Source organism: Falco rusticolus, chromosome Z (assembly GCF_015220075.1).
Source record: "Falco rusticolus isolate bFalRus1 chromosome Z, bFalRus1.pri, whole genome shotgun sequence".
Lineage (NCBI taxonomy): Eukaryota > Metazoa > Chordata > Aves > Falconiformes > Falconidae > Falco > Falco rusticolus.
In genome coordinates, this window is record NC_051210.1 from 55,470,852 (window position 1) to 55,497,692 (window position 26,841).

A 26,841-nucleotide genomic window follows, 5' to 3' on the forward strand; every position below is an offset into this window, starting at 1 on the left:
GAATCACAAGGGTAAAAGTGAGAAAAAAGCCTCATGGGTTGAGACAAAAACAGTTTAAAAAGAAATTATTTTTTAAATTTAATGAATATAGAGAAAAACAAAAACAAAGAGAGAGGAAAATAAAACCCAAGAAAGATTAAGCAATGCAAATGAAAACAATTGCTCACCATCAAACTATCAATGTGCAGCCAGTCCCCAAGCAGCAGTTCCCTGCCAACGCACTCAGCAATAAAATGAGGGGTATGCTCAGGTACTGAGTATCCCTTTGGTAAGTTAGAGTCAAATGTCCCAACTGTGTCCACGCCCACCTTTCCATGTATCGCCAGCCTACTTGCTGACCAGGTGGTCTGAAGAAGAAAAGGCCTTCAGGCTGCATAAGAAGGACTCAGCAACAACCAAAACATCAGTGTCTTATCAACAACATTTTCAGCACAAATCCAAAACATAGCCCTATCCTAGCATTCAACTTTATCCCAGCCAAAACTAGTACATTCCTTGAGTAAACCTAATCTGTTGTTTTCAAGAACTCCTAAATTAAAGTATTCAAAGCTTACACTTTCTCACAGTAAGGCAGTATAACAAAAATTTTCTTTTGCGTCTAACTTTACATTTGAAATATGACTCCCTAAAATACCTGTATGATAATTCTGTCTTTTCACAAAAACGAGTAATTCAGTTTTCTAAGTATTTCAAAGTATAATGCCCCTCTATTAAAGAAGTAAACTACTGAGAGATCTCAATAGAAAACCATTTCATAAAGCTTCTGCTAACTTCACTGGTTTCAAGATACAAATGTTTGTATTGTTTTTTTCTACTCCCTTTTTATGAAAGAAAGTGTGAATACATCACAATTTTGTATTAAACTTGCCTATATTAAAGCTAAGTCTAGTACTGTCCAAAGCACAAAAGCTGTTAAATTGCTTTTTTCAAAGCTTTGGTCTGATGTTACTTACACCGTTCTACATAATGAAAAGACTTCCAGAACTTCTAAGCATTCTGGTACACAAAGCAAAAACAAAATCCAGCAGTGTTAAAGATAAAAGAAGCCTGGATCATTATCTATATGCTACCATAAAAAATAAAACCCTTCTGATGCAGAACTCCTACCAAACTTCCACCTCACTTACTCTGCCAACAAGATCAAGTTATTTAGAATTTAATGGACATGCTGTATCTGCAACTGGTTCTCCTGAGCAGTAAATGCAACACTGCTATTTTGTGTCACTCCTCACTTTCCTCTGCTTATGCATACTAAGACATAACAGTTTGGAACACATTGTAAAATGGAGCAGGACTGGAAAGAGGAGGAGTAACAATTAGAGGTTAACTGATGCAGGGAAGGTTATACTGAAGTGGCTACATGATTCTTGCTCAGGTTAGTGCTACAATTCTTCACTCAGAGCAACTGTAAAACCATATAATGGTGGTTCTACAAGCTTTCTGAAAAAAGGGTTAGAAAACAAGTTATTGCTCAATGGCTATTCAGTCCTAAGATAAAAAGGGTAAGAGAGGATGCCACAGCAACATGATAATACATTACTTAAGCATTATCTTACACAAAAAGTAAGAGCTTCTCTGGGATCAAAACCTTGACTCTGGACACAGCACCACATGCTAAAACACTTCCTGGTGTTTTACTTTCATAAAGCAGAAGTCATTAAACCAGTCTTCAGTGAGATCACCATCCCTTTTAGCTACTTTTCCCTACAAACTTACTGTTACAGTAACTAGAAGATGCATCTGTGACAGTATGCTCCCTTCTTGCCCCACCATCTCCCATCCTGACCTGACAATGAACAACCGTATTCAGCTCCAGCTGGAGCCGGGCGTTTGACTGGAGCAGCACGCCTGTCTCACAGAACACAGAACGGGTGCAGCCCAACAAGCAAAACAACTGAGTGACGGCCGGGCTGCGGCGGGGGCCTCTCAGCCTGGTGTTGCTTCTGTGAGGGCCAGGAAGACCCCGCACAGCTGTGACCATCAATCTGGGTCCGCACCCAATCCTCCCCGCTCCGCGCTGAACCATCGGGCCCAACCGACCTTCCGAACCGACACCTTGCTAAGGGCCAGTCGGCACACAGTGACTGACAGCCCCACCTCACCACGAGTGTAAAATCTGGCAAGTTGGAAATTTTTTCCCCCCAGGGACAAGAACTCTAACTACGGGGTGGGTGGATGGGCCTGGACCTCTCTCCTCCCCAAGCAGGGATGCCTCCTTGGCAAGGTTTGCACCTCCGACTACGGTGGATGTTACCCGGGATAATACTACTAACAGCAGCGCTGTACTTTCAATTCAAGCTCAAATTTTGCAGTAAGTGTATTTATCAATGGCAATTCTGAACTTGTTCCATTTGTTGCCTTAATGAAACATCTGGTTTTTTTTCAACTTTGCCAAACAGTTTCAGTGAGAGTCCTTAAACTGGGCTCTGACAGGCAAACGTTAACTGGTGAGTGGCTGTATGCAGTTAGACTTAAACTCGCTGACCAAGTGTGAGACTAGGATTGGATCTAGCAGCACCTAGACTCCCCTCTGAGGAGAAATTTAGAAAGGAAGGGGACCCTCTCCGAACCTTGTGACTCAATGGAGAGCTGTCTCCCCACCACCCCCAGCTACTCATCAGACTCATAATGTGACAGCATCATCAATCCAAAACAAGCAAATATGTTAAGTGCAGTTTCTTTCCTCTGACTGATAATGATCAAGAACATATTTTAGGTGCAGGTCAAGATCCTTCTGCCCTGCAGATTCTCACGGTCAACTGTTTAACAGCCTTGTTGATGGGAAGAGGGGAGAAGTCTCTTTCTAACACCACAAGAAACGCCATCCTCTATACTTTGTAATGAATATAATTCACCACCTAATTAAGGCACTCAGGAGGCAACTTTTAGAGATCATTCTTCCTGTTAACCTTTTTTTTAAATCTTGTCTGTGACACCATTAATATTGTCTCTACATTTTGGTAGTCCAACCAACCCCATTATCACTAATAAAATTTGGTTTTGCTGTGCCCATTAACTCATCGGCCTTTTGACCTCCATTTCTAGCTTCCCTTCTGTTTATAATTCTGAAAACTTCCTGCATAGAACTGGTTTCTCTGTAGACTGTATACAACGATTTTGTTTTCCTAACTTTCACTGTTTGCAGCATCCAAGTAATACACTAACCCAGCAGAGCCCTTGAGCCTGTTTTAAACTTATCTGGTTTTCAGTGATACTGCCTGTACATTTTAGTAGTTCGTAACCTGGGGTAGAACTAAATCACTACTTGGTTTGACATTTTGTACTTTGCTTTGATATGGTCTTTCTCTGCAGACTCAACATTATACTATTATCACTGCAGTAGCTGATTGCAAGGAGTTTCAGCTGAGAAAGTGAAAAACAACCGGCTGCATAAGCATTTGATTCATGCTACTCTCTTTTACCTATATTCACGTTCTTGGAGTATTTCAACAGGATCCAACCCTTGTGGCTTCTGGATAGGGCTGATGCGATTCTGCTTTTGTTGCAGCTGAACAATGGGTGAAGGCTGTCCAGGTGGTGGCTGTGGTACAGAAGGGCCAGGCATGGCAGCAGCAGGCTGGGCAGCAGTGGGGGCAGGAGAAGGCCTCCCGCTAGGGGGGGGTGCGGGAAGCTTTTGCTGCGCGTTGGAGACGCTCACATCTGGGGCTTGGCCTGAATCATAAAAAGTACTTATTCATAACTTGAAATACAGAACACAGAAAGAAAATCAAGATGGCTTCTAAAGACAGAATGTGAAGCCGAGGCAAACATTCAAAATCACCAGTAAGAGCACACTGAGACAGACTGCACTCCATGTTTTAAAAAAACATACTAAAATGCAAGTATAGCACACATTGCAGGAAGTCCTGCAAAGAAAAACAAAACACCTGAAACTTAACGATGGATGTAATTTTTTTCCCATTCCTGCTGACTTCTAATTCTAGCATTAGAAGTAAAACAGCTCTAGAACTGATTTTGTGCAAGTTTAGGACTTCATTCCCATGTTCACTACCCTTGCACCACTTAAAAGTCATCTATAATCACAACCTGACAACAAGAACAAGCAGGTCTGCTTCTAGAGCTCTATCAGAACTAGATAGCTGTAATAAAATTTCTACAACTGTACTCAGAAGTACCTATCATATATGAATAGCCTTTGTTTTGCTATGATCCCCTATTAATAGTATTTAAGTATTTCAAATACCAGGAATTCAATTACTGTTTTATCTTACAGCATTCTAATAGTCTTAAAAATTAACACCTCAGTTAACATGAAAATAGTATTTGCCATTGATGGACACTAAGGGTCATAGATTTCAGCATGCCATATGACAACAAGCTACCCATACATTCAGATGTTCACAAATTGTCACTGACAATAAACATTGCAACAATAAAGATGTTACTTTATTGTCTGAGGAGTCACAGTAATTTAATGTTAGGAAAAACAACTACAAAGTACACCTGCAATCTAGTCATCAACCTTAATTGAACCTTAATTCAAACCTTAATATCCTAAAATCCATATAAAAAGATTCCTTCAAAGATCACCATATGTCATTCACCTATCTGCATCAAAGTCCAGAAAAGGCACTTGAGCACAAGCTGTAGATTCTGTATTTAGCAACACTGCATTTCAGCTTATAAAAAATACGTAAAACAAAGCCCACCAAAAGGCTCTCTGTAGTCTCAGTTTTCAGGGAATCATGCAAATTGAATTGTAAAACAAACACTACCATGAACAACTGCGTAATGAATAAAAAATAAATATAAAGAAATAAGTACAATCTTTAAAAATGTATCAAATAAAACCTCCAAACAAATAAAGTAAGGACAGACAATTTTTTTCTTATGAAAAAAACAAGCAATGAAAAAAGACAAGCTGTAAGATGCTTAGAGTTAAACAGGACAGAGATATTATTATTGCATACTGGATTATTTAGACAAAACTATCCATCTAGCAATTCTGTGTAACTACCAGCATTTTTAGTAGCAGTTTAAGCTAGAATGCACTGTGTCAGGTAAACTCATATACACAACCTCTCAAGAAACACTTTTCCCCCTCAGTCTTATCCTGCTCAAATTCTAAGTATTCATTGGGAGTATTCCAAGAAAAGTAATTCTACATCTGATTATATGTTAGTATTTAATCTGTTATTTGTAACTAATGACAGGGAATTTTTTTATGGCCTCAATTATCACAGAGTCATAACTCCCCAGATCTACCCACAAACAACAACATGGCATAACATTTCTACAGTATGAGAACCCTCTGTTATTTGTAATCCTGTGTTACTGTATTTATTTTTAAATCTCTCTAAAAATAACCACAAAATTTCAAACAATATATATTACTAGGGATTTCTAATTCTTTTCAGTACAATACTTCTTCCACTCTACTTTCAAACAACAAAATCAGCCAGTAAACCAAAATCTGAATGATTTGGTTCAAAATCTGGTCATCATGTGGGGGAAATAAAGTTACACTGTTCATGAGAGTTCAAAGACTACACTGAACTTCCAAAGCAATCCAAATACAAAAAAAAAAAAAAAAAAAAAGAAAAAAAAAAAGAGCAACCTAACTCTACCAGGGTTTGAAAATACAGTAGCAAAAACCATGGTTGAAAGACAAGCTTGCTGCAACTAAGCAGGCTCAGAACATAAGTTATTAAGTAGATTTTATGGATGTCCCTCAGGCAGCTTAAGTATTTCATTCTGATTGTAAAAAGGTGCTTCATGTTCAGGCTGCCTAGCAATTGCAGTAACTTCACATGGTCAAATCATTCATGCATGAACAAATGGTCAGACTCTCCTCAATTCAAGTCCTAGGCACAGTAAAGGTTACGCTAATTTTCTGCACACCTTTCTACCTTCCCTTTTTTCCCCCTGCATCTTTTCCCCAAACTCTACCCACAACGTTTAACCATAACTCTGTATGTGACATTAGCATTATACTCCACTATACCTTCAGTCCAAGTTTTAGGGGTAATGGCAGCTGTATGTCCAGGCATCCCTGGAGCAGGCCCTGGTCCAGTTGCAGCACCAGTCATTGTATGTAACCCAATGCCTGCAATTTGACAGAGGAAAGAAACTTACTAACATACAAAGCATTTCCAAGTATTCAAAAATTATTTTGCTTTCTAGCATGCTAGCGTATTCAGGCAAGTAGTATTTTTCTTCATTAAATATGGATTTAAGTAGATTTTATTGTGAAAAAATGTATGTAATAAAGCATATTAAAATCATCTCCCAAAAAACCCTTATTCAGCAGCAAAGCCATGTCTACCGAAATGAAGTGACTAGTGAAAATATTAAAATCACTACTAAAAATAAAATAGTGCCATCTTAACCCTCGATTTCTAATGCAAACTCAGTAATGGAAGTGTTCAGAAACTAATAGGTGCAGGGTGCTTAACGTAACAGTTTTCTTTGGACCAAAATGCACTTGCTTATTGCACTGTCATATGTATTTTCACCAGGAGAAAAAACAAGAACATTTTCTTTTCCTTATGTTTTTCACTTGACAGCACACTATACATGGTTTGTTTTACTTTAAACAACCTAAATAACCAGTCAACTTGCTGCAGATTTTTTATCTACTTTTCTGCGTAGTGACAGGAGACCGAAAATTCACTCCAAGGAAAACAGTAAAATTGCCATCAGTAAAGTACAATTAACATGCAAAAAATGTCAAAATCAGGATGGACGCAGTATTGCACAGTGAAATCACTCTCATTTCAGTTTCAACAATAACCTATTAATAAATACATGTGTTTTATGCACTTGCTCAGGCTTAAAAACAAAGGCTGCTGTTCACTTAGATGCCAGAATACAGTCCCAAGTTAGAGCCCTGCACAGCATGCATTTTTTAATTTTCCACAAGTAAAAGTTCAAGAAAGAACTAAAAGAGAATTCCCTGTGCAATGACACAAGGCTTAAATGCACTTACCAGACTGTCTGTTGAAGGCACTGGGAGGCTGCTGCTGTTGAATGCCAGGCAGAGTTCTCTTCCCCTGAACAGCAAGCTGGAGGTTTTCTGGTAAAGGCTGACCTCTAGCTAACATTTTGTATGCTAGAATCTGAGCTCGCAACTGATGCAGCTGTACAGGGCTAAAAGGGGAAGGCCCTCTGTTAGGTTGATTCATAACTTGTGGGTCTCCTGCTATTATGGGTCCTGGCTGGCTGGGAGTCATCTGGGGTGGAGTTGGACCTCCTCCAGACATTGGACTGGACACATGCTCTGCTGCTCCAAGTGGAGATGGGTGTGGAGACATATAACCTAGAACAGGTAAGAGGATCACAAACTTACCTCTCTGGTTAGTCAAATATAAATTCCATCAAATTTCTTAAACAGTACATAGAGTATAAAAATGTCTCTCTGAACTCAGGATAGCAGTAGTATTTTCTGCAAGATCAAAAGCACAATCTGAAGTTCCCTGGGATATCAAGAAAGCCTCATGAGCTATTCTTTGAGAAGAACTATGATTATATAGTCCATTAATTCCTAAAAATAACAATTACCCTCAAATTTGGAGTAAGACAAACTAAGACATGAAATACAATACAGAAGCATGAGGATGTGGTACTGTTTCACTACAATGTTGGACAAATACTTCCTTGTGGAACATATGCAGTGAATTCTGCCTATTTTGCAGCTTAATATTGTACATTTATTTTGACACACACACATCAAGGAATACCCATTCACTGATAAAGAACCTCATTGCCAAAACTCACCAACATACAGAAATAGAAACAGATGGTATTTCTGTACAACTGCTCTTTAATTTATACAGAATAAAGGTTTGAGCCCGACAAAGAATGTTCAATATCTTTTACCATCAGCATGCTCAAGAACTTGGAACATCAACTGCAACCACAAAAATCACCTTCTGAAGAAGCTGCTGAAGACTGTGTTACTCTATAAAGCTCCAACAGAGCAAGCACAGTCCTGAAGTGAACAATGCTTGTATCTCATTATAGCTCTTGTGAATGCAGAGTTTGAAGTTCAATTACACTTCATATATATCTCCTTGAGCTTCACAATGCATCCATGAAAAGAGATGGCATAGATTTTTGGTGAGATTTCCAAGAATATGTATTGTGTCAGAGAAAAAATATGAAAAGCAATCCTTCAGGTAATGCACAACAAACAACTACATTTCAAAGATGTCCACCAAGAGGGAAAAACGTATCTACCTGCTTTACTTTGGCATTGTGGAGCACAATGCCCACTCCAATTTGAAAAGCCTAAAAACCCCTCATAACAAAAATCAAGAAATCTTCTGGCTCGCTTCCAGATTCTTAGTAAGCCACAGATCACTAAACTCCAAAGTTCATGCCACAGTTTACAGTTCTGTGCCACCAAATCTACTCTTCCTCCACTCTTCCTGACACTTTGAAGTGAAACTACGTCAATTTCATCTATCCAGATCACAGAAACAAGTAATTTTGCCCTCTCTTTAGCTTCATTGTCCTTATCAACCCTTCAGTAAGGGCAACATAGGCAATACGTCAAAGTAGCCTCAAGTCTTCTGAGATGACAGCACCTGTAAGTCACTAGAACTTATACAAGTGGGTAGATGAGAGAGCTAAAGAACTCAAAGTCCATCAATACTGAAATCTGGGGATGAAAATATTCTACAATGAAGTAAAGGTTGTAAATGCCTGAGAAAAAGGACAAAAAGAAGATTTCAGCTCTTGTATAAAAGGAAAATAAGGTAGAAGTAAAGCAGGGAAAAAAGGGTTTTGGGATGCGAAGAGACCAGACAAGACAGAAACAAACACATTGAGGTCAATCTTGTAACTAAAGATGATGATGACAGGAAAGGAAGAAGACTCTAGCAAGAATAAGAAAAATTAAACAGTTCAAGAGAAAAATAGGGAAGTGAGGTGAGAAGTTCAAGGAAAAAGGAGAAAGAGACCTTAAAAAGTTAAAATTACTGAAGTTATTGACCGGGTCAATATAAAAGTTGTTTATACATTCATTGGTGGTGATAAAATTTATGATAAATAACCATAAGTTCACTCCATTATTCATCTCCTTCCACTAAATTACCTTTGCCTCATTTTTTTTTAAAGAGTGAAAGATACAAATCCCTCTTGCTGAGCACACTGCTTTAAAAGAACAACCAATACGTCACAACAAAAATCAAAATATACAACTGCACTATTGTTTTATGCTGTAAAGTGGGGTTTATGTTTATCCATTACTATCACATTTCTAAATCTCAGAATTTACATTAAATAGCACCTACTTTGAATTACATTGGTTTCGAAATTGTCTTTCAAAGGTGTCTTTCCCCCCTGAAGTTACATTGTCCAAGCTATATATTCCTCAATCACTGCCGGATGTCAGACCCAGGATCTTGAAATCCATCTGGACTATAAAAATCTAAAACTGTGGTGCAAGATATTGAGCACTTGTTTTCAATTCTGACAGTTCCAGCTGCAAGTCTGTGACTATGTTTTGCAGAGAGTTTTTAGAAGCAGGCATATTGAGCTTTCTAGATTAAATATTACTTACACTTTCTCTCTCCCAAAGTCCTATGCATCAGGATTCTTGGCAATAATAGGAAACTAGGCTTGACAAGAGTAAGAATGAAAACAAAATTCCAATAAAATATCTCAGGAAAGAACAAAAGCCTTCCAAACTTCTTGTAAGGGCTCTAAAATGTGGCATTTATAGAACAAAAATTTTGTGATGCTATATGGAAATTTTCCTTTTTAAGTTTGAAAACTTTCAGATGATTTAGTGGTTTGATGATACACACTGTCACAAGGCTGTCCTAATAAAATCTCCATACCACTTGCATTTTTCCTATCTTATTACCCATACTTCCATACAAGTGAGCATGCACACATGGGTTTTGAATAAGGACACATGAAGAATCACAAATATTGAGTTTAACCTGCATATGTCATAAAAGGAAAAAAAACCTAAAGACACGGTCCACAAGAATTTTTACTATATAGGCAAAGACAGACACTTTTTGAACTTCGCAAACACACATTCATCTGCTATGAAGCACTTCAAATGCATTTTTCCACAGTAAGTATTCAGCAGGTTTTTAAATACCTACCTCATTGTTACTTGCTGCACTGCCGAGTACACCTTACTCTAGAATTTCCACAGATTTTTTTTCTATACTGCATAAACCATTTCTGTTTAATTTAACCTTCAAAATGAAAGATGGCACAAGCAGTGAATAATAAAGTTGTAGAACACTCACAACAGGAGAGTTCTATGTGCTTTCAAAGGGCAACAGATAACCTTTAGTTCTGAAAAATACATGAAGTAGGATACCCAACACCAGCAAAGGGAGGCCAAACAGCCCAACCCACCATTTAAAGTCATGGTACCTTCAAAGCTTTATGAGAGGTTTCTCCAGGTCTTATGTAGGTAAGTTCTGAAAATCTCCAATGATGGCGACTCTTAATCACTCTCATGATTAATATTCTTTCCCTTAAGTCCCATCAGAACTTCACTTACATAATTTGTGATCATTACTTCTTCTGTTTTTGCTATGCACCTCTGAGAAGAGTCTGGTTCTGTCTTCTCCATAATCCTTCAATGGGTTGTCAGAAAGGCTACATCAGAAATCTTTCTCAAATTTTCAGCAGTTAAGAAGCACTGCCTGCATAATTAGCAACACTATTTTCATCCCACTTTGGTATCAACTTATTCCACAGAAATACATCACAGTATGTCATAAAAAATATATATTCTTTACAGTATTGACACTGGAAGAAATCCTAATTCTAACACTTTACCAAACACAAGTATTACTGGAGGGTAGACTGGATAAAAAGTTTCTGCTTTAATTGCTTTTAATTTCACTTAAAAGAAGAAAAGAATATCTTCCTTGTTTGTTTTAAAGCTGAAGATCCAGACAGCTAAAAATTGGGAGATTATTATTTTGTCAGCTTTTAATGCTATAACAAAAGAGAGCAGAACTCATATGAATTCTAAATCCTGGAAATTAACATTAGAAAGTTTCAAGGTTTTACTAGTTCAAAAACTGGAATATTCACAGAGGTCTGGACTCCGCACTAAAAATCAGGAAGACCTAAATTATGAAAGTGTCTGAGAACCATATATGTCAAATCTTCCTGCTAAAACTGATAGCAAGAGTATATTTTTACTCAAAAATGTGACTGCAAGAGAATTTTTGGATAAGAAAGATATAGGTAGGAATGAAGAAATTTAGTTGTGTAAGTCATTTATGTTAACTATCACTTCAACCACCAATTAAAGTTAATTCTTTAGAAAAATAAGGAATCAAGTACATGGCCACAATACACAGTAGGAAAGCATAATGTCTTGGAACACAGGGGAAAATATGTTCATGTTAGACTGAGACTACAAACTTTCTTAAGGTAAGTGAAATATAACATTTCCCTGTTGGTAATGTGACCAGGATTAACACCAGTTCTTGTGAAACTCCACAAAGAGAAAGAGAGACCCCGCAATTCAAAGTAATTTAAAAATGGGCCTGCAGAAGTAAACTGTTGAGAGGTCTTATGCTGGCAGGCAGATGGATAAGGTGACAGATCTTTTCTCATCTTTAAAAGGCTGAAAGTGATCAGAAAAGTAAGTGCGGCTAATTTAACAACAGTAGGGCAATGAACATGGTTTGTGTACTAGCAGTAATTTGGTGAATTCTGTAAGTTAAACTTAATCAGTGTATCTTTGTAACAAGTCCAACAAATACTGCATGATAATTAAAAAAATATACAGATCAAGTCCCAGAACCTTAAATGCCTGCAGTGCTTATGTTTCCACTTACAAATAGCCATCAAATACACCCAAAGTGTTGAAACTGGCCTGCATTTCACTGCTGTATCAAAGTAACTGTATTTAATTTGCTCCAAATTCCAGAAAAACACAGATTTTTTTTTTTATTTCAGTCCATTTATATGTTTTTATAAATTCTTTCTAACAAAAAATATTTAATTTTATATAAATACTTGGCTTGTCTTTGCAGTTTCTCCCCATTCCTCTCACAGAGTCAAATCTAAATATAATTTTCATCTTCTGGATAACTCTGTTCAGCAGTTTAACAATTTACAGTAATTTTCATACTTCTCATACCAATACTGGGTTTTTCAGCACAGTTCATTCAGAGAGGCTGAAGGCAGTTTCTAACACAATTCAAATTCAGTTAAGTGTAGTAAGATTGCTATCTAAACAGCTAGATATAAAGTTGGAGCAACGGATTCTCCTTTCATTTAACCCATCAGCATTAAAAGAAAGGTATTAAGAATAAACAGGGACATCATTGTGCCTAAGTTCAAGAAAAGAAAACTGGTCACCAGAAATACTCAGGAATGTTACCCTTTCTCCAATTTGGCAGCAAGACTGGAAAGGAGCAACTGTTGAGTAGAAAGATACCAAGTCAGAATATTTTTCCGCATACACTGACATCAGACTTCTGAAAACCATCCTATTGCAGTATGACTGCAATAAAAATGTGACAGTCTGCCTAAACTAGTAACAGATTCTTTCTCCATGGCTAGCATCCAACTGAGCACCAAGAAAAAAACCCACCAGAATCTAAATAATAAAGTTGCATACCTTATTTTAGTAATTATTGTTAGTTAAAAACCTGTAAAAAAATCTCAGAGCAGCATCTCTTGAACTTCCATTCAAACAGTGAATAAGCATTTACAAGCAAAATGACAAAGTTCTTGCAGATTTAGCTTAAAAATGTTTGGTTTGCTCATTAAAGTAAGTCACCTCACCTCATAAAGGGCCAGTTAATTATTTCTTAATACAGACTGTAAGAATCAAACCTTGCAAAATTCTATATTAATTTGTTCTTTGTAAGTTCAGTGGTCTCTATTTCAAGATTGTTCATTCACAACTGCACATTTGATTTTGTCGTTGTTTAACTCCAGACAGCAACTAAGGATCATGCAGCCACTCACTCCACCCCAATCCCACCATGAGATGAGGAGGAGAACTGAAAAAAGGTAAAACCCATGAGTTGAGATAAGTACAGTTTAGTAATTGAAATAAAGGAGTAATAATAATAACAACAACAACAATTGTAATGAAGAGGGAGGGAGAGAGAAGAATAAAATCCAAGAGTTAAAAACCCACAAGTGATGCACAATACAACTGCTCACCACCCACTGACCGATGCCCAGCCGGTCCCTGAACAGCGCTCAACCCCTCCTGGCCAACTCCCCCAGTTTATATACTGAGCATGACGTTCCATGGTATGGAATATCCCTTTGGCTAGTTCAGGTCAGCTCTCCTGGCCATGCTCCCTCCCAGCTTCTTGTGTACCTGCTCCCTGGCAGAGCTGGGGAAACTGCAAAGTCCCTGACTTAGGGTAAGCACTGCTCAGCAACAACTAAGGCATCAGTGTGTTATCAACATTATTCTCATATTAAATCCAACATACAGCATTGTACCAGTTACTAAGAAGAGAATTAACTCTATCCCAGCTGAAACCAGGACAGATGTACATAAATTATATCTATAACTGCATGTGCAGCTTGCCAATATATTTCTAATTTATCACCCACATTCATAAGCACATATTTTATGAAATTCCTGCTTTTGTACTTGAGACACACTTTTGCAAGACCTTCTTCTTCTAAAAATTACTAGAGACTGCTATTGGAACATTTGACATTGAAATGAAAATTATTTTTGTAATCAGTTCCAACTGTAAACTGCATACAGGACTACTGCCTATGCATTTATCACAACTGTTCCACTCAGAGCTCTAAGAACAGCATCATTTTATGAAGACTATTCATCTTCCCATCTCAAAGAATTAAATACATTGTTTCCTCCACCAGCTTACTAGCTCTTCTCAGAATCTTGGAGCCTATTTACAGGCTCACAGATTTCTGGCAATAAGGGACAGTTACAGCTACAACATTTTACCTAAGTTGTCTAAAACAAACCAAAGACCTCCAAACAATCTCCTCCCTTTGGTCCACAAAACAGATGAGAAAGACTTCCAGTGTTGACTTAAATTTCATGTGACACAAAACCTACAACATGTATTAAGTAATCCCTGTCCCAAAGGTTAATTATCTTCATTAAGTAAGATGCAGTTAATGAATACAGACTGAATTAACCTATTTGAAATTTGCAGATACCAAAATTCACTGCATTTTTCATTTTTTTTGTGGTTTGGTTGTTGGTTTTTTTGAAGATAAAGGATCCATCTATTACAAGCCTTTCAGCCACCTGGGAATATGAAGACTGATCAAGTCATCTTTTAATTCTGTCTCAGAGAGAATGAAAAATGGAGTTTAACATTCTCCAAGAAAAAAAAACAAAACAAAACAAAAAAAACCAAACCAAAAAACAGCAACAACCGCCCCCAAAATCTTCCAAGTTTCAAATAATTCCTTTATTTGTCTTCTAAATATAGCACAATTTTACAGAACCACAGAATCATTAATGTTGGAAGGGCCTTCTGAAAGTCATCTAGCCCAACCCACTGCTCAAAAAGTGTCAGCTACAGCAGGCTGCCCAGCAACACATCCAGTCAAATTTTTACTATCTCCATGGATGGCAACAAGACAACCTCTCTGGGCAACCTACCGTACTGTTCAGCCACACCCACAATAAAAGCATCTTGTCTTATGTTCCAATGGAATTTCATGTAGTTTATTCTGTGCCAGTCGTTTCCTCTTCTGTCATTGTTAATCACTGCAAGGAGTCTGCTTCCCTCTTCATCACTCTGTCCCATTAGGTATTTCTGAGCCTTCCAGGCTATGCAGTTTCAGCTCACTTAGCATCTCCTCTCACAAAAGATGCTTCAAACATTTGATGCTACCTTAAACATTTCTCAACATCTTTCTGAACTGTAGATACTAGAATGAAATACAATACTATGATACAGCCTTCAGCCAGTTCATTAGAGAAGGTGACACAACCCTTCTATTAATGTGCCGCTGCTTCTGTATGCAGGTAGTACATTCCATCTCATGGTTGCAAACACTGTATATGGCAATACACATTTAAGTCTGCCCGAACAACCAAACTCTTTTCAGCTTTTCTGCTTCGTATGATACAGTCTCATACCACCTACACAATAAACTATTTTGCTCCTAGACATACGATACTGTTGGCTGTACTAAAATCTGTGCTAGCAAAATAAAAGCATTCTGTGGCATGTCCCCATCAGCCTTTGCTGCCAACTTGTTTGTTACTTACTGCTAAACCCCTGTGCTATCTGCAAATTCTATCACTGCTGACTTTACACTTTTTTCTAGAAAAATACACTGAACAGCACTGAACCAAAAGTGTCCTACAAGACTAACTAGAAAAATCCACAATTGGATGATTATCTTCTATTTACAGTTAGCTTTATAATCTGTCATTTAACTAGCTTAATATATTTGATATAGAATATATTGATTTTACTTAGTGCTATCTTTCTTCTAAATCAGAATGTCATACAGTAACAAGCCAAGCGCCTTGTATAACTCTATCAAGTAAAGCTGTGTCTATCATTACTACCACTGGTTTCAAAAATGCATAAAGAAACCTCATACATGGGTCGGGATCCATTTGCCTGACAGCTCTACAAATACTGTACTGCACTAAGTGCTGTATGACACCTCTCTACACTTTAATAAATCAATTTAGCTTATGATCTCCACAAAAAGAACAGTAAATTTGTTTGACAAGGTTGACTTTATGACCTTCAGAAAGAGATGGACAGGGTCAAGAAGTGGTTCCATATGAACCTGGAGAGGTTCAACATGGCCTAGTGCAAGGTCCTGCACCTGAGTCAGGGCAAACCCTGGCATCAATACCGGCTGGGGGATTAAAGCGTTGAGACCAGCCCTGCAGAGCAATTGGGAACAGAGATGGGTGAAAAATTCACATGAGCCAACAATGCACACTCACAGCCCCAAAACCCAACCGTACCCTGGGCTACATCAAAAGAAGCATGGACAACAAGCTGAGGAAAGTGATTCTGTCCCTCTGCTCTGCTCTGGTGAGAGCCCACCTGGAGTACTCCTCCAGATCTGGGCTCCTCAGTACAAGAAAGACATGGACCTGTTGCAGTGGGTCCAGAATGGGGCCAAAAAAATGATCAGAGGGATAGAACACCTGTCCTATGAGGAAAGGCTGAGAGGGTTGGGCTGGTTCAGCCTGGAGAAGAGAAGACTCCAGGGACACCTTATTGCAGCCTTTCAATACTTACAGGGGCTTAGAAGAAAGATAAGGACAAACTTTTAGTAGGGCCTGCTGAGATAGGACAAAGGGTATTAGTTTTAAACTAAAAGAGGGTAGATTCAGACTAGATATAAGGATGACATCTTTTACAATGAGGGTGATGAAACACTGGAACAGGTTGCCCAGAAAGGTTTTAGATGCTCCATTCCTGAAAACATTCAAGATAAGGTTGGACAGGGCTCTGAGCAATCTTATCTAGTTGAAGATGTGTCTGTTCATTGCAGAGTTGAACTAGATGATATTTGAAAGTCCCCTCCCACTCAAACCATACTATGATTCTATGGTTTTTCCACAAAACTATTCTCAATGGCCTGAATAACAGACAAGGCCATACAGAATTAAAAGACAATGTTCCTTGATTTTACTTAGAATCAGTGCTACACTAAACAAGATTTAACTGATACATCACCAATCTGCTTATGCTTTCAAACTAATGGCAGGAGTTTAGGGTCATCCATTCCCTGGGGTTTTGAACTTCTTCAGCTACTTTCCACCTAATGTCTGAAATAATAAAATTAACTAGCGTATATTGAGGCCTACAAACAATAAACCATGAAAAAAATAGACCTAGAACTAAAGAAGTGCAATTTCTATTTGACATGCATATTGCTAAAAATTGTGGTAAACTGAACTATCAGATATCCAAGATTCTACAACGAAGTGAACCTTACCATAAGTCTTGGTTTCTAATAGTATACTAAACACAACTGAAGATTTTGTCAGGATAAGAAGATTTACCATGAATTCTTAAAGAACTCACACTGTCCTCTCACTATGAGTGTGGGCGTGGGCAACCTCCCTGTCTTTTAACACATTGCCTATTTCCACAAAACTTGCAGAAACACAACTGTCTTACACGACTCTAATACCATGGTAAATCAGACTGTGAGTATCCAATAGGTTGAAAGGCTACTAAGAAACCTGGTTTTCTATCTTGAATTTGTACACTAATGAGGAGACAGTACAAGGTTAGCAGATGGGACTTTGCCCAATGTGTATCAGAATAGCCTTAACTGCTATCACCATTTTTTGTGAAAAAAATAATTGCATAATAAAAGAAGGAGACACAGAGGCAATGAAAGCTAAAACACTCCTTGATAATATCAAGAGTATTTGAAACACTAGAATGGGGCGGGGAGAGAGGGTGTGTCTAATCATTTCTTTAAAAAGCCTGCTTACATCAGAACTCCAGTATTCTCTGTTTACCTTGCAATAGTTGCCGACTTTGACCAAAAAGAGAGCAGGAATCTGTAGTCTTTAGCCTGCCACAGTTGCTACTAATACAATCATCTTCTCGAAGAGCAACACAACCTTGAAGTCTGATCTCAGCCAGCACAGGAAAGAAGAAAACTCAGAGCTACTTTCACCTGAAGCATTTGCAACCTATGCTCTTATATTTTGAGCACATTATGTTTGAATTGGGCCCATCTTCATCTTCAGACTATGCTCTGTTCATTACAAGGAACAAGTTCATAACAAGCAAAAGAGTGTCTCTGAATGCAAAGGTAAACTTGCACTCTCGGATGACCACGCTTGCATCTCATTGAAATCAGTGGAAAAGCTCTAACTGATGTCTCTGCATTAGTCTCTGTAAAGTCAGTTCTATTTTACTTAACTGATGTTAAAAGATGTAAATGGAAAAACAGTACTTTCTAATGTTCAAGGTCCCAGACAGGGATTCAGCTGACAAATTACAGTCACAGCCCACCGAAAAGCCACAAAGCAGTTCAGGCAGAGTCATATTGCTGATCTGTACCTGTTTTCTCCTTCCAGCATTTCTCTTATCCTATGTAAGAAACAGCTAAATACATCAAACAGCAACCACCTCTTAATACATTTATACGTAGTGTGTCAAACCAGGACCCTAATTCCAGTTGGGATTCTTCAGGTGTTGGTGGAATACAATTAACTAGGCAACATACAAAGCCTTATCTGTTGAACTAATTAATACTAGTAGATATTAACAGTTAAATCTCCAATATACTGAGCTACTTACAGAATGCTTGTCCTCTTATGTTGCAAATCAAAGAACACAAAGAAGGCACGTAGCAATATGGTAAAAAGAGTTTCTATTTTCTGGCATAAAAAATTTTGGAAAGAACTTTGATCAGCCAGCCCTTGATCAAATATTATAAATGTTAAAGAAGGTTTCTTCAGGTTTGCTTGGGTTCTTCTCTCTTATCATTCCTTCACCACAGGACTAAAATAAATCATATTCTAATGCATTTACATTTAAAATAGCTACAAAAGATAGGCAAGAACTAGGTGGGGATTTTTAAGAGACGCGAACAAATCTGTCATAGCACAGTATTTCTTACATGGTACTTACCCCAGCCGCAAACCTGGACCATAGCTTTTTTCCCAATACATGACTGATAGACACTCCAGAAAGCAAGGGGATTCCATTATTCACCCTGCCCTGTGATATCAGTTCAGCCTTTCCAAAAAAAGCTCAAAGGAAATACTGGAAATCTGTTACACATAAGTAATGACTCTTTGTGGAACAAAGGGACCCCAAAATTATACAGCATGCAAAGTATGTATAAACCTTGGCTATGCTGGTCCATTGGACTCTGAGGTGGGCCCATTCCAGGGTGAGGAGGTCGCATACTCTTCATGGAGCCACAATGAACATCTTCAACCATTCCTTTTTCATGCAAGCCATCGATAGACTGTAAAAACAAAATAAGGATTTATACAGATATAGTATATAAATCCACTATGAAAATCCAAAGTATTTTAACTCAAACTTTAAAACAAATACATCAAAAGTACAAACTTTAAAATACAATGGGAACCTTTACCCCTGCAATCAGACATTTGGGGAAGCACAGAATACCATTAGACTGCTCATCCCCTCTGTTTCCTTTTTGCTGTTTTTTCTCCTCAAGAACTGTTTGGCGATGCCAGGGAGGCAAACTGTCCAAATACAACACATGAACCCTATTGGCCTCATATTACAAAGCAGTGTAACACACACCAACTTATGAAAATATAGCTTGTGGCTTGGCTAGAGTTATTTTTAACCCAAACCTTGCCCTTTCAGCCACTACTCTGTTGGAATGACCTAAACACTGTTTCTCTTCAAAAACAGAGATGACATTGCAGGAGGTAACCTCTTCTTTGCAAGCTAAAACAGGGACAGGCATTCAAGGAAGGGAAAACAGTTCTACTCAAATACTTGTGCTCCCTACAGTTCCCGTCAGCTCATTTGCTACTCAAAACCTACATTTCTTGTGGTACTTGAAACACAAAACAGGGCCAAATGCCTTCTTCAGAGATTTAAGAGAAGACAGCTTGGTGTCAGAAAAACATGCTGAGTACACACAGGGCACTGGAAAAGGCTCCATAATAGAAACTGAAGGACTCTGGAAGTGAAAATATGGGAAAAGTTACATCAGAAGGAAGACGGCTTAAGAAAAATAAGAAGTTTTATGTGAAAGCAAAAATTACATCAGGTCCCTAACTAGGGAAGAGATTATGCTCATTAACTCCTAACTTAGAGCACTGCAAGCCTACTGTGAATGGAGACCTCACAGTCTGTTTTATATAAATGCACATGTACTTATTGAGAATTCTTTTTAAAAAAAGTTAAGAAAGCTTACTCCAGTGGAAAACACAGACAGTTAACAAAAAGAGTGTGAAAGAAGCTACATGAAGTCACAGGAAAAAAAAAGGCGCTGTCACATTTCTTTTTCTCAAGCCATTTGTTGCACATGAATCAACTTAAGCAGAACTAAACAGGTCACCCTTTGTACAAAGGAACACCTAGTTCTAAATTTTAATTTGTAAACCCTTCATATAAATTTTCCACTTTCCATTGCAGTAATAATATTTGATTGAAAGTTTCTTTAAACACGGGTGGCTTTTTTTATTAGAATTTTTGAAGGATTTAATTTCATTTTTCTTTATCAGAAACTATGGGTTAAAAGAAGAGAAGTTACAGAAAAGAAGTAATTTTTTTTCATGTTTCATCAAATCATTTAGTTGTCACAACAGTATAAAAACATTTGTCAAAACAACCTATATCAGAAAAATACCTGTTAGTCCAGAAGTTATTTCTGACTACAAGAACTTGGGACATGCAGCAGAAATGTAGAGATAGATGACTGACACATTAAAAATAGTTCCACTGTGCTAACCAAGAAATCTCAGTGCCCTTTTCTGAGGCATGAACATTCCTCCTTCTTTCTTCACCCCTGCTTACAAAGACAACCAATGCAGAAGAAAACACTGAGTTCTGCCTGCAGAAGCCGACTACTACAGAAATCGAAACACTTGTAAAGCCAGATTCATTCCTCTTTTATCATGGTTTGTGTCGGAGACTAAATCTTTAGGACTACCACCAGGAGGAGAAGACTGTGCAGGAAATTGGATCTGTTTTCCACAACAGAGGACTGTACCTGTACACATCCGTGGTGTGACTGCAGGGATGGGTGTCACTGCACTGATGGGTGGCAACCGTGAAACCTCTGTGAATGCAGACAGCTCTGATGGGACTAAGGTGGGACACAGCATGCGTACCCTGGGCATCAGAAGTACCAGCATATAGAAGGTGGGGAAATGAGCTAGCATTAACAAAGAGCAGTCAGTAGGAAAACAAGTATGTGGCCTTTCAAAAAGAGAATAAAAAAAAATAATCAAACAGGAACAGAAAAGTAATGACACGACCATACAAGAATACATCAATTGAAGGAATGCTTCTATGGAAAGAATTGATCTAAAGAACAGGTTTTTGTAAGATAAGTGTTTAAAAGAACAAACCAAAACCTGCAGCAAACTGAAATGCTTCGAGTCTAATGGAAGGGAGCCTAAATATAGCAAGAAAGGGGTTTGCTTCTGTGTGTTTGCAGAAATTATGCTGTGAAAAGACTAAAAGTGAAATTCATTAGAAACAGATTAGGAAAGGTAGAACTCATTAATCAGGTTTTTTACTAGCAAAGCTACAAAAGGTGAAGATGGCATAAACTTCTTCCAAGACAAAATTAGTTTTAATGATCACAGTACTGCTAATTTATGCAAAGAGACTTGTATTTCCAAGAATGTTTTTAATCTAAAGGCACCTCTACTGTCTATGGAAAAACCCTATAAAGTAAGTGAGACAATTCAGCAGAGGACTACAAGAACTGAAAATCAGTTATTCTTCATAACTTCTTTGAATAATCATATAGTTACAGAGTTAGATGATAACTTAAAATCTATGTAACAGATTAAAAACTACAGAACGGATCACACACAATATAATTTCTGTAAATTTTTCAGTACTGTATAAATTACTAAAGATTATCTTCCACTACGACATTGTTGACATGAGAAATGTAACTTACACTATAAGCAAGGCACCACTACCATGTTGGGATACTTTTTTTTTATTGTTTTAATGTGACAGAAGGGAAACAGGAGGTTGAGACATACTCAACTTTGAGTACACTTTACTATTTTCATTGGTCCCCATAAGTCAGAACAACCACAGAACACGCCAGATATATAAACAGTGCTTACAGAAAATGAGGACTGAACTTCAACTGTATGTAAGCCCACACCTACAAACTTGGCAGACTTACAGACTTCAATGCCTAACACATAAGGAACATTTTGCCTACACTGCTTTTACTCTGAATTTAGTAACTAAGGTCTTCCCAGAGACAGCATTGCATCACAGTTTGACCTATTTCCAGGTAAACTGTCAGATTATGGTGTCTCCTTTTGTTTCCTTCCCCCTTCTTAAAAAAGCAAACAAACAAAACACCAGCCTTGAAATCAGAGACTAAAATCAAGTATCAAGCTAGATTTCTTCTATACCATGCCTCCTTTATACCAAGAAAAATTACATAAACCAAACAGGAATGTGTTCTCACATAGAAACACCAAATTGTTTAGGTTGGAAAAGACCTTTGAGATCATCAAGTTTAACAGTTAACACAGGACTGCCAAGGCCACCACTAAACCATGTCCCTCAGCACACATCTATGTATATTTTAAACACCTCCAGGGATGGTGATTTCACCGCTTACCTGAGCAGCCTGTTCCGGTGCTTGACCACACTTTCTGTGAAGACTTTTACCTTAATATCTAATCTAAACCTCCCCTGGCACAACCTAAGGCCATTTTCTTTCATCTGATCCCGTCTTATCTGGGAGAAGAGACCTACCCCCACTCTCACTATAACCTACTTTCACATAGTTGTACAGAGCATAATAAGGTCTCCCCTGAGCCTCCTCCTCTCCAGACTAAAGAAACCCAGTTCCCTCAGCTGCTCCTCGCAAGCCTTGTGCTCCAGACCCTTCCCCAGCCCCGTTGCCCTTCCCTGGACACGCTGAAGCCCCTCTACGTCCCTCCTGCAGTGAGGGGCCCAAACCTGAACACAGGGTTCGAGGTGCAGCCTCACCAGTGCCCAGTGCAGGGGGACAGTCCCTTCCCTTGCCCTGCTGGCCACACTGCTCCTGACACAAGCCAGGGTGCTGCTGGCCTCCTTGGCCACCTGGGCACACTGCTGGCTCATGCCCAGCCGGCTGCCGACCAGCACCCCCAGGCCCTTTCCCACCAGGCCCTTTCCAGCCGCTCTGCCCCAGCCTGTAGCGCTGTGTGGGGCTGGTGTGACCCAGGTGCAGGACCCGGCACGGAGCCTTCTTGAACCTCATCCAGCTGGCCTCGGCCCATCAGTCCAGCCTGTCCAGATCCCTCTGCAGAGCCTCCCTGCCCTGCAGCAGATCAACCCTCTCCCCGCAACTTGATGTAGTCTGCAAATTTACTGAGAGTGCACTCGATCCCCTCATCCACATGATTGATAAATATATTAAACAGGACTGGCCCAGCACTGAGCCCTGCGGAACACCACTTGTGACCAGCCACCAGCTGGATGTGACTCCATTCACCACCAAACTTTGGGCTCGGCCATCCAGCTTTTAACCCAGTGTAGAGTGCACCTGTCCAAGCCATGAGCAGTTTCCCCAGGAGAATGCTGTGGGAGATGGTGTCAGAGACTTTACTAAGGTCTGAGTAGACAACATCTACAGTTTTTCCCTCATCCACTAGGCGGGTCATCTTGTTGTAGAAGGAGATGAGGTTTGTCAAAACAGGACCTGCCTTTCATAAACCCATGCTGGCTGGGCCTGATCCCTGGGTTGTCTTGCACATGCTGCAGGATGGCACCCAGGATGATCTGCTCCATAAACTTCCCTTGGTCAGCACCACAGTCAGGCTGACAAGCCTGTAGTTCCCCAGATCCTTCTTCCAGACCCTGTAGATGGGCATCACACTGGCTAACTTCCAGACTTCCGGGATCTCTTCTGTTAACCAGGACTATTGATAAATGATGGAGAGTGGCTTGGTGAGCTCCTCCAGCAGCTTCTTCAGTACCCTCGGGTGGGTCCCATCCATCCCCATAGACTTGTGTGTGCCCAAGTGGAGCAGCAGGTCAGTAACTGTTTCCTCCTGGACTGTGGGGACTTCATTCTGCTCTTTCTCTCTGTCTTCCAGCTCAGGGGGCTGAGTACTCTTAGGGTAACTGGTCTTGCTATTAAATGATGAGGAAAAGGCTGAGGTACTTAATGCTTTCTTTGCCTCAGTCCTCATCCTTTGTGGCAATGTTCCCTCCTGCATCCAATAAAGGATGCAGATTATCCTTGGTCCTCCTTTTGTTTCTGTCCTGGTTTCAGCTGGGATAGAGCTGATTTTCTTGGTGGCTAGTGCAGTGCTGTGTTTTGGACTTGGTGTGGGAATAGTGTGGTCAGGGACTTTTTGGTTTCTCAGGCCCTGCCAGCAAAAAGGCTGGAGGGGCACAAGAAGTTGGGAGGGGACACAGCTAGGTCAGCTGGCTGAACTAGCCACAGAAGTATTCCACACTACAGGATGTCATGCTCATTATATAAATGGGGGGTTCAGCTGGGGCTGCGGATTGTTGCACAGGGACTGGCTGGGTGCAGGAGGGGGCCTGGAAATCAGGACCATGTTAGCTGAAAGGAATGTGCTCGAGCTTGTAGGCCACAAACCCTGGGAGAACAAGGAATGTGAATAGATAACAATCAACAGGGTGAGTCATGCTGAGAGAAGCTAAGGGAATGAGGAACGGATGGCACCAAGGAAAGGTAACACCTTGCTGTTAATTGATGGCAGTTAACCACCAATCAGGGATTGCCTAGCCTGCAATGCTTAGCTTCAAGAACCAATCTGTTTAAAAAGCGCAGCTTCTGAAAGTGTATATAAACTCGTGCTTCTGTACAATAAATTGACATCTTGCTTGCATCAAGCTGCGTCCCGTCTCTTCATTCGCAGCAGCTGGGCATCAGTCAGCAGGTGGTGAGCAGTAACATTGTGTGTCAGTGGTTTTCTTATCTTCCTTCCCTTTGGATTTCATTCCCCTCCCCTTCTCACTCCTTTTCATTATAACTGTTATTATTATTGTTATTGTTGTTATTATTTTGTTTTTATCTCAATTGTTAAACCGTTCTTATCTTAACCTTCCAGTTTTACATTCCTTTCTAACTCTCCTTCCCAAACCCCAGCGGTGGGGGGGGGGGGGGGTGAGGAGGTGGGTGAGTGAGCAACTGCACGGCATGTAATTACCAGCTGGGGTAAAACCCCAACAATTTCTAATGATCTGTAAAAACACTTTTTGTTATCTTTTATGGCAGTGGCCAGCCTGAGGTCTAGCTGGGATTTTGCCTTTCTAACTTTCTCCCTGCATAACCTTGTGACATCCTTGTAGTCCTACCTAGTTGCCTGCCCCTTCTTCCAAAGGTGCTAAACTCTCCTTTTCCCCTGAGTTCCAGCCAAAGCTCTCTGTTCAGCCAGGCTGGGCTTCTCCCCTGCTGACTTGTCTTCCAGCACATGGGGACAGCCTGTTCCTGTGCCTTTAAGATCTCCTTACTGAAGAATGTCCAGCCTTCCCAGACTCCTTGGCCCTTCAGGACTGCTTCCCAAGGGACTCTGTCAACCAAGGTCCTAAACGTGCCAAAGTCAGTCCTCTGGAATTCCAAGGTAGCCATTCAGTTGACGCCCCTCCTTACTGCTCCAGGAATTGAAAACTCTATCACCTCATGATTACTATACCCAAGATGTCCTCCGAACACATCACCCATCAGTCCCCCCCTGTTTCTAAACAGCAGGTCCAGTGGGGCATCTCCCCTGGCTGTCTCACCCACAAGGCTGTGTCAAGTAGTTACCTTCACTCCAGAAACCCCCCAGACTGTTTCCTCTCTGCTGTGTTGTACTTCCAGCAGATGTAACTGCACAGCATAAGTCAATGCATCACTGACGAACAACCAGACAAACTGTGGTCATCCTTGCAGCAAGCACTTGGCCAACAACTCTGTTAATCTCTTATACATCACGAAACCATCATTTTACATGACATGTCTACTGATTTTTCAAGGTTGACACCACCACTTCTTTTTTTCATTAATGTAAACACAGACCACAAAAGTAATGCACAGAACATGACAGCTAGATAAAAAGGCATCACTTCCAGGGCCATGGCAGAATTTCAAGAATCTCAGAATGTCTAACATGCACAGATCTGCTAGCCAACAATATTTGAAATGGGAAACCATTTGCCTTCCGTTATAATGGACCATCTGAGTGAACAAATAATATTCAGTAAAAAATACCATTTTTGTAGGAAAATAATTTTTTCTTTCACTTTTTCTCTTACTCACCAAAACCAGTAATATTGCCAGTGACATCATAATTCCTCCACAGCCAGTAGTCATTTTCAGTACACACCATTGCAAAGTCACAAAGTGATAATGCATCAGGTTATGATTAAATGGAAGAGAAAGTAAGAGCTCACAGTACTCTTCCCGTCCCTCAAGTAAGAACCATGCAAGTTACACAGATATACTGTTGTCATAACTAAGCGTTAAACAGTTAAAATCACATGGCCCAGCTGGTAAGAGCACACAGAAGGCTGTACCAGTTCAGATAAAAGCATCCAGCCCTGTGTTCTGCCTTCAGAGGAGCTCATCTGTGGATGCTGAGGGAAAAGTAAGATTAGGGCAACCATGTAACTGCTTTGCTTTAAGCTTTCCCAGCTGCCAAGTATTTTCACCTCATGAGACTCTCTGAGGCTCTTAGTTTGTCTGTTTAGCATTCCTCCCCAGACAGAATTTCAAGTGTTTCTCCTTAAATGTAGCTGTCTTGCATCCATCACATATTTGAGTAAAATCTGGAACTGTATTTTCCTGACGATTTGATTAACAGTCTAAAGATTACTTAAGAAAGTAGCAAGATAGCTAATTCATTGTTTCTGTCAAAACTGCATTATGTAAATCAACAGTAAATTTTCCTGTGGAAGGGTTTTCTGGTTAATAAGTAAATATGTAGTCTTTAACTTTCATATTAACTGTTGTTAAGAAACCATACTTTAGGAGTTACATTTTATCAATATCAATTTGCATCAATCAGTGTTTTCTTTATTGTTGGACACTGGATTTTCTGAGGGTTTTTTATGCATGACATCATTCTTTGTAAGCTAGTCAAACATCTAACATAGAATTAAGTTGTTTCACTACTTAAGGTTGTGAATTTTAAAAGTAAAAACCACATCCCATTGCATACAGGGGATGTGTATCTCACGAGCAGTTGTGCAACTGAGACACTTTTTATGTAATGTCTCAATGTGA

At 39.4% G+C, this 26,841-nt stretch overlaps 1 protein-coding gene across 4 annotated transcripts in view; it reads right to left on the reverse strand.

Moving 5' to 3' along the window:
* The window catches only part of SMARCA2 (SWI/SNF related, matrix associated, actin dependent regulator of chromatin, subfamily a, member 2), a 120,128-nt gene that overhangs the window by 80,235 nt on the left and 13,052 nt on the right, over positions 1–26,841 (reverse strand). For all 4 annotated transcript variants that reach the window (XM_037372839.1, XM_037372835.1, XM_037372838.1 and 1 more), the window contains 4 exons: positions 18,768–18,891; positions 6,950–7,279; positions 5,966–6,067; positions 3,423–3,672 (listed from right to left, as the gene is read on the reverse strand). In XM_037372839.1, coding sequence (XP_037228736.1) covers positions 3,423–3,672; positions 5,966–6,067; positions 6,950–7,279; positions 18,768–18,864 — 779 coding nt within the window. In that variant the 5' untranslated portion in view covers positions 18,865–18,891. The remainder of the gene's footprint in view (positions 1–3,422; positions 3,673–5,965; positions 6,068–6,949; positions 7,280–18,767; positions 18,892–26,841) is intronic.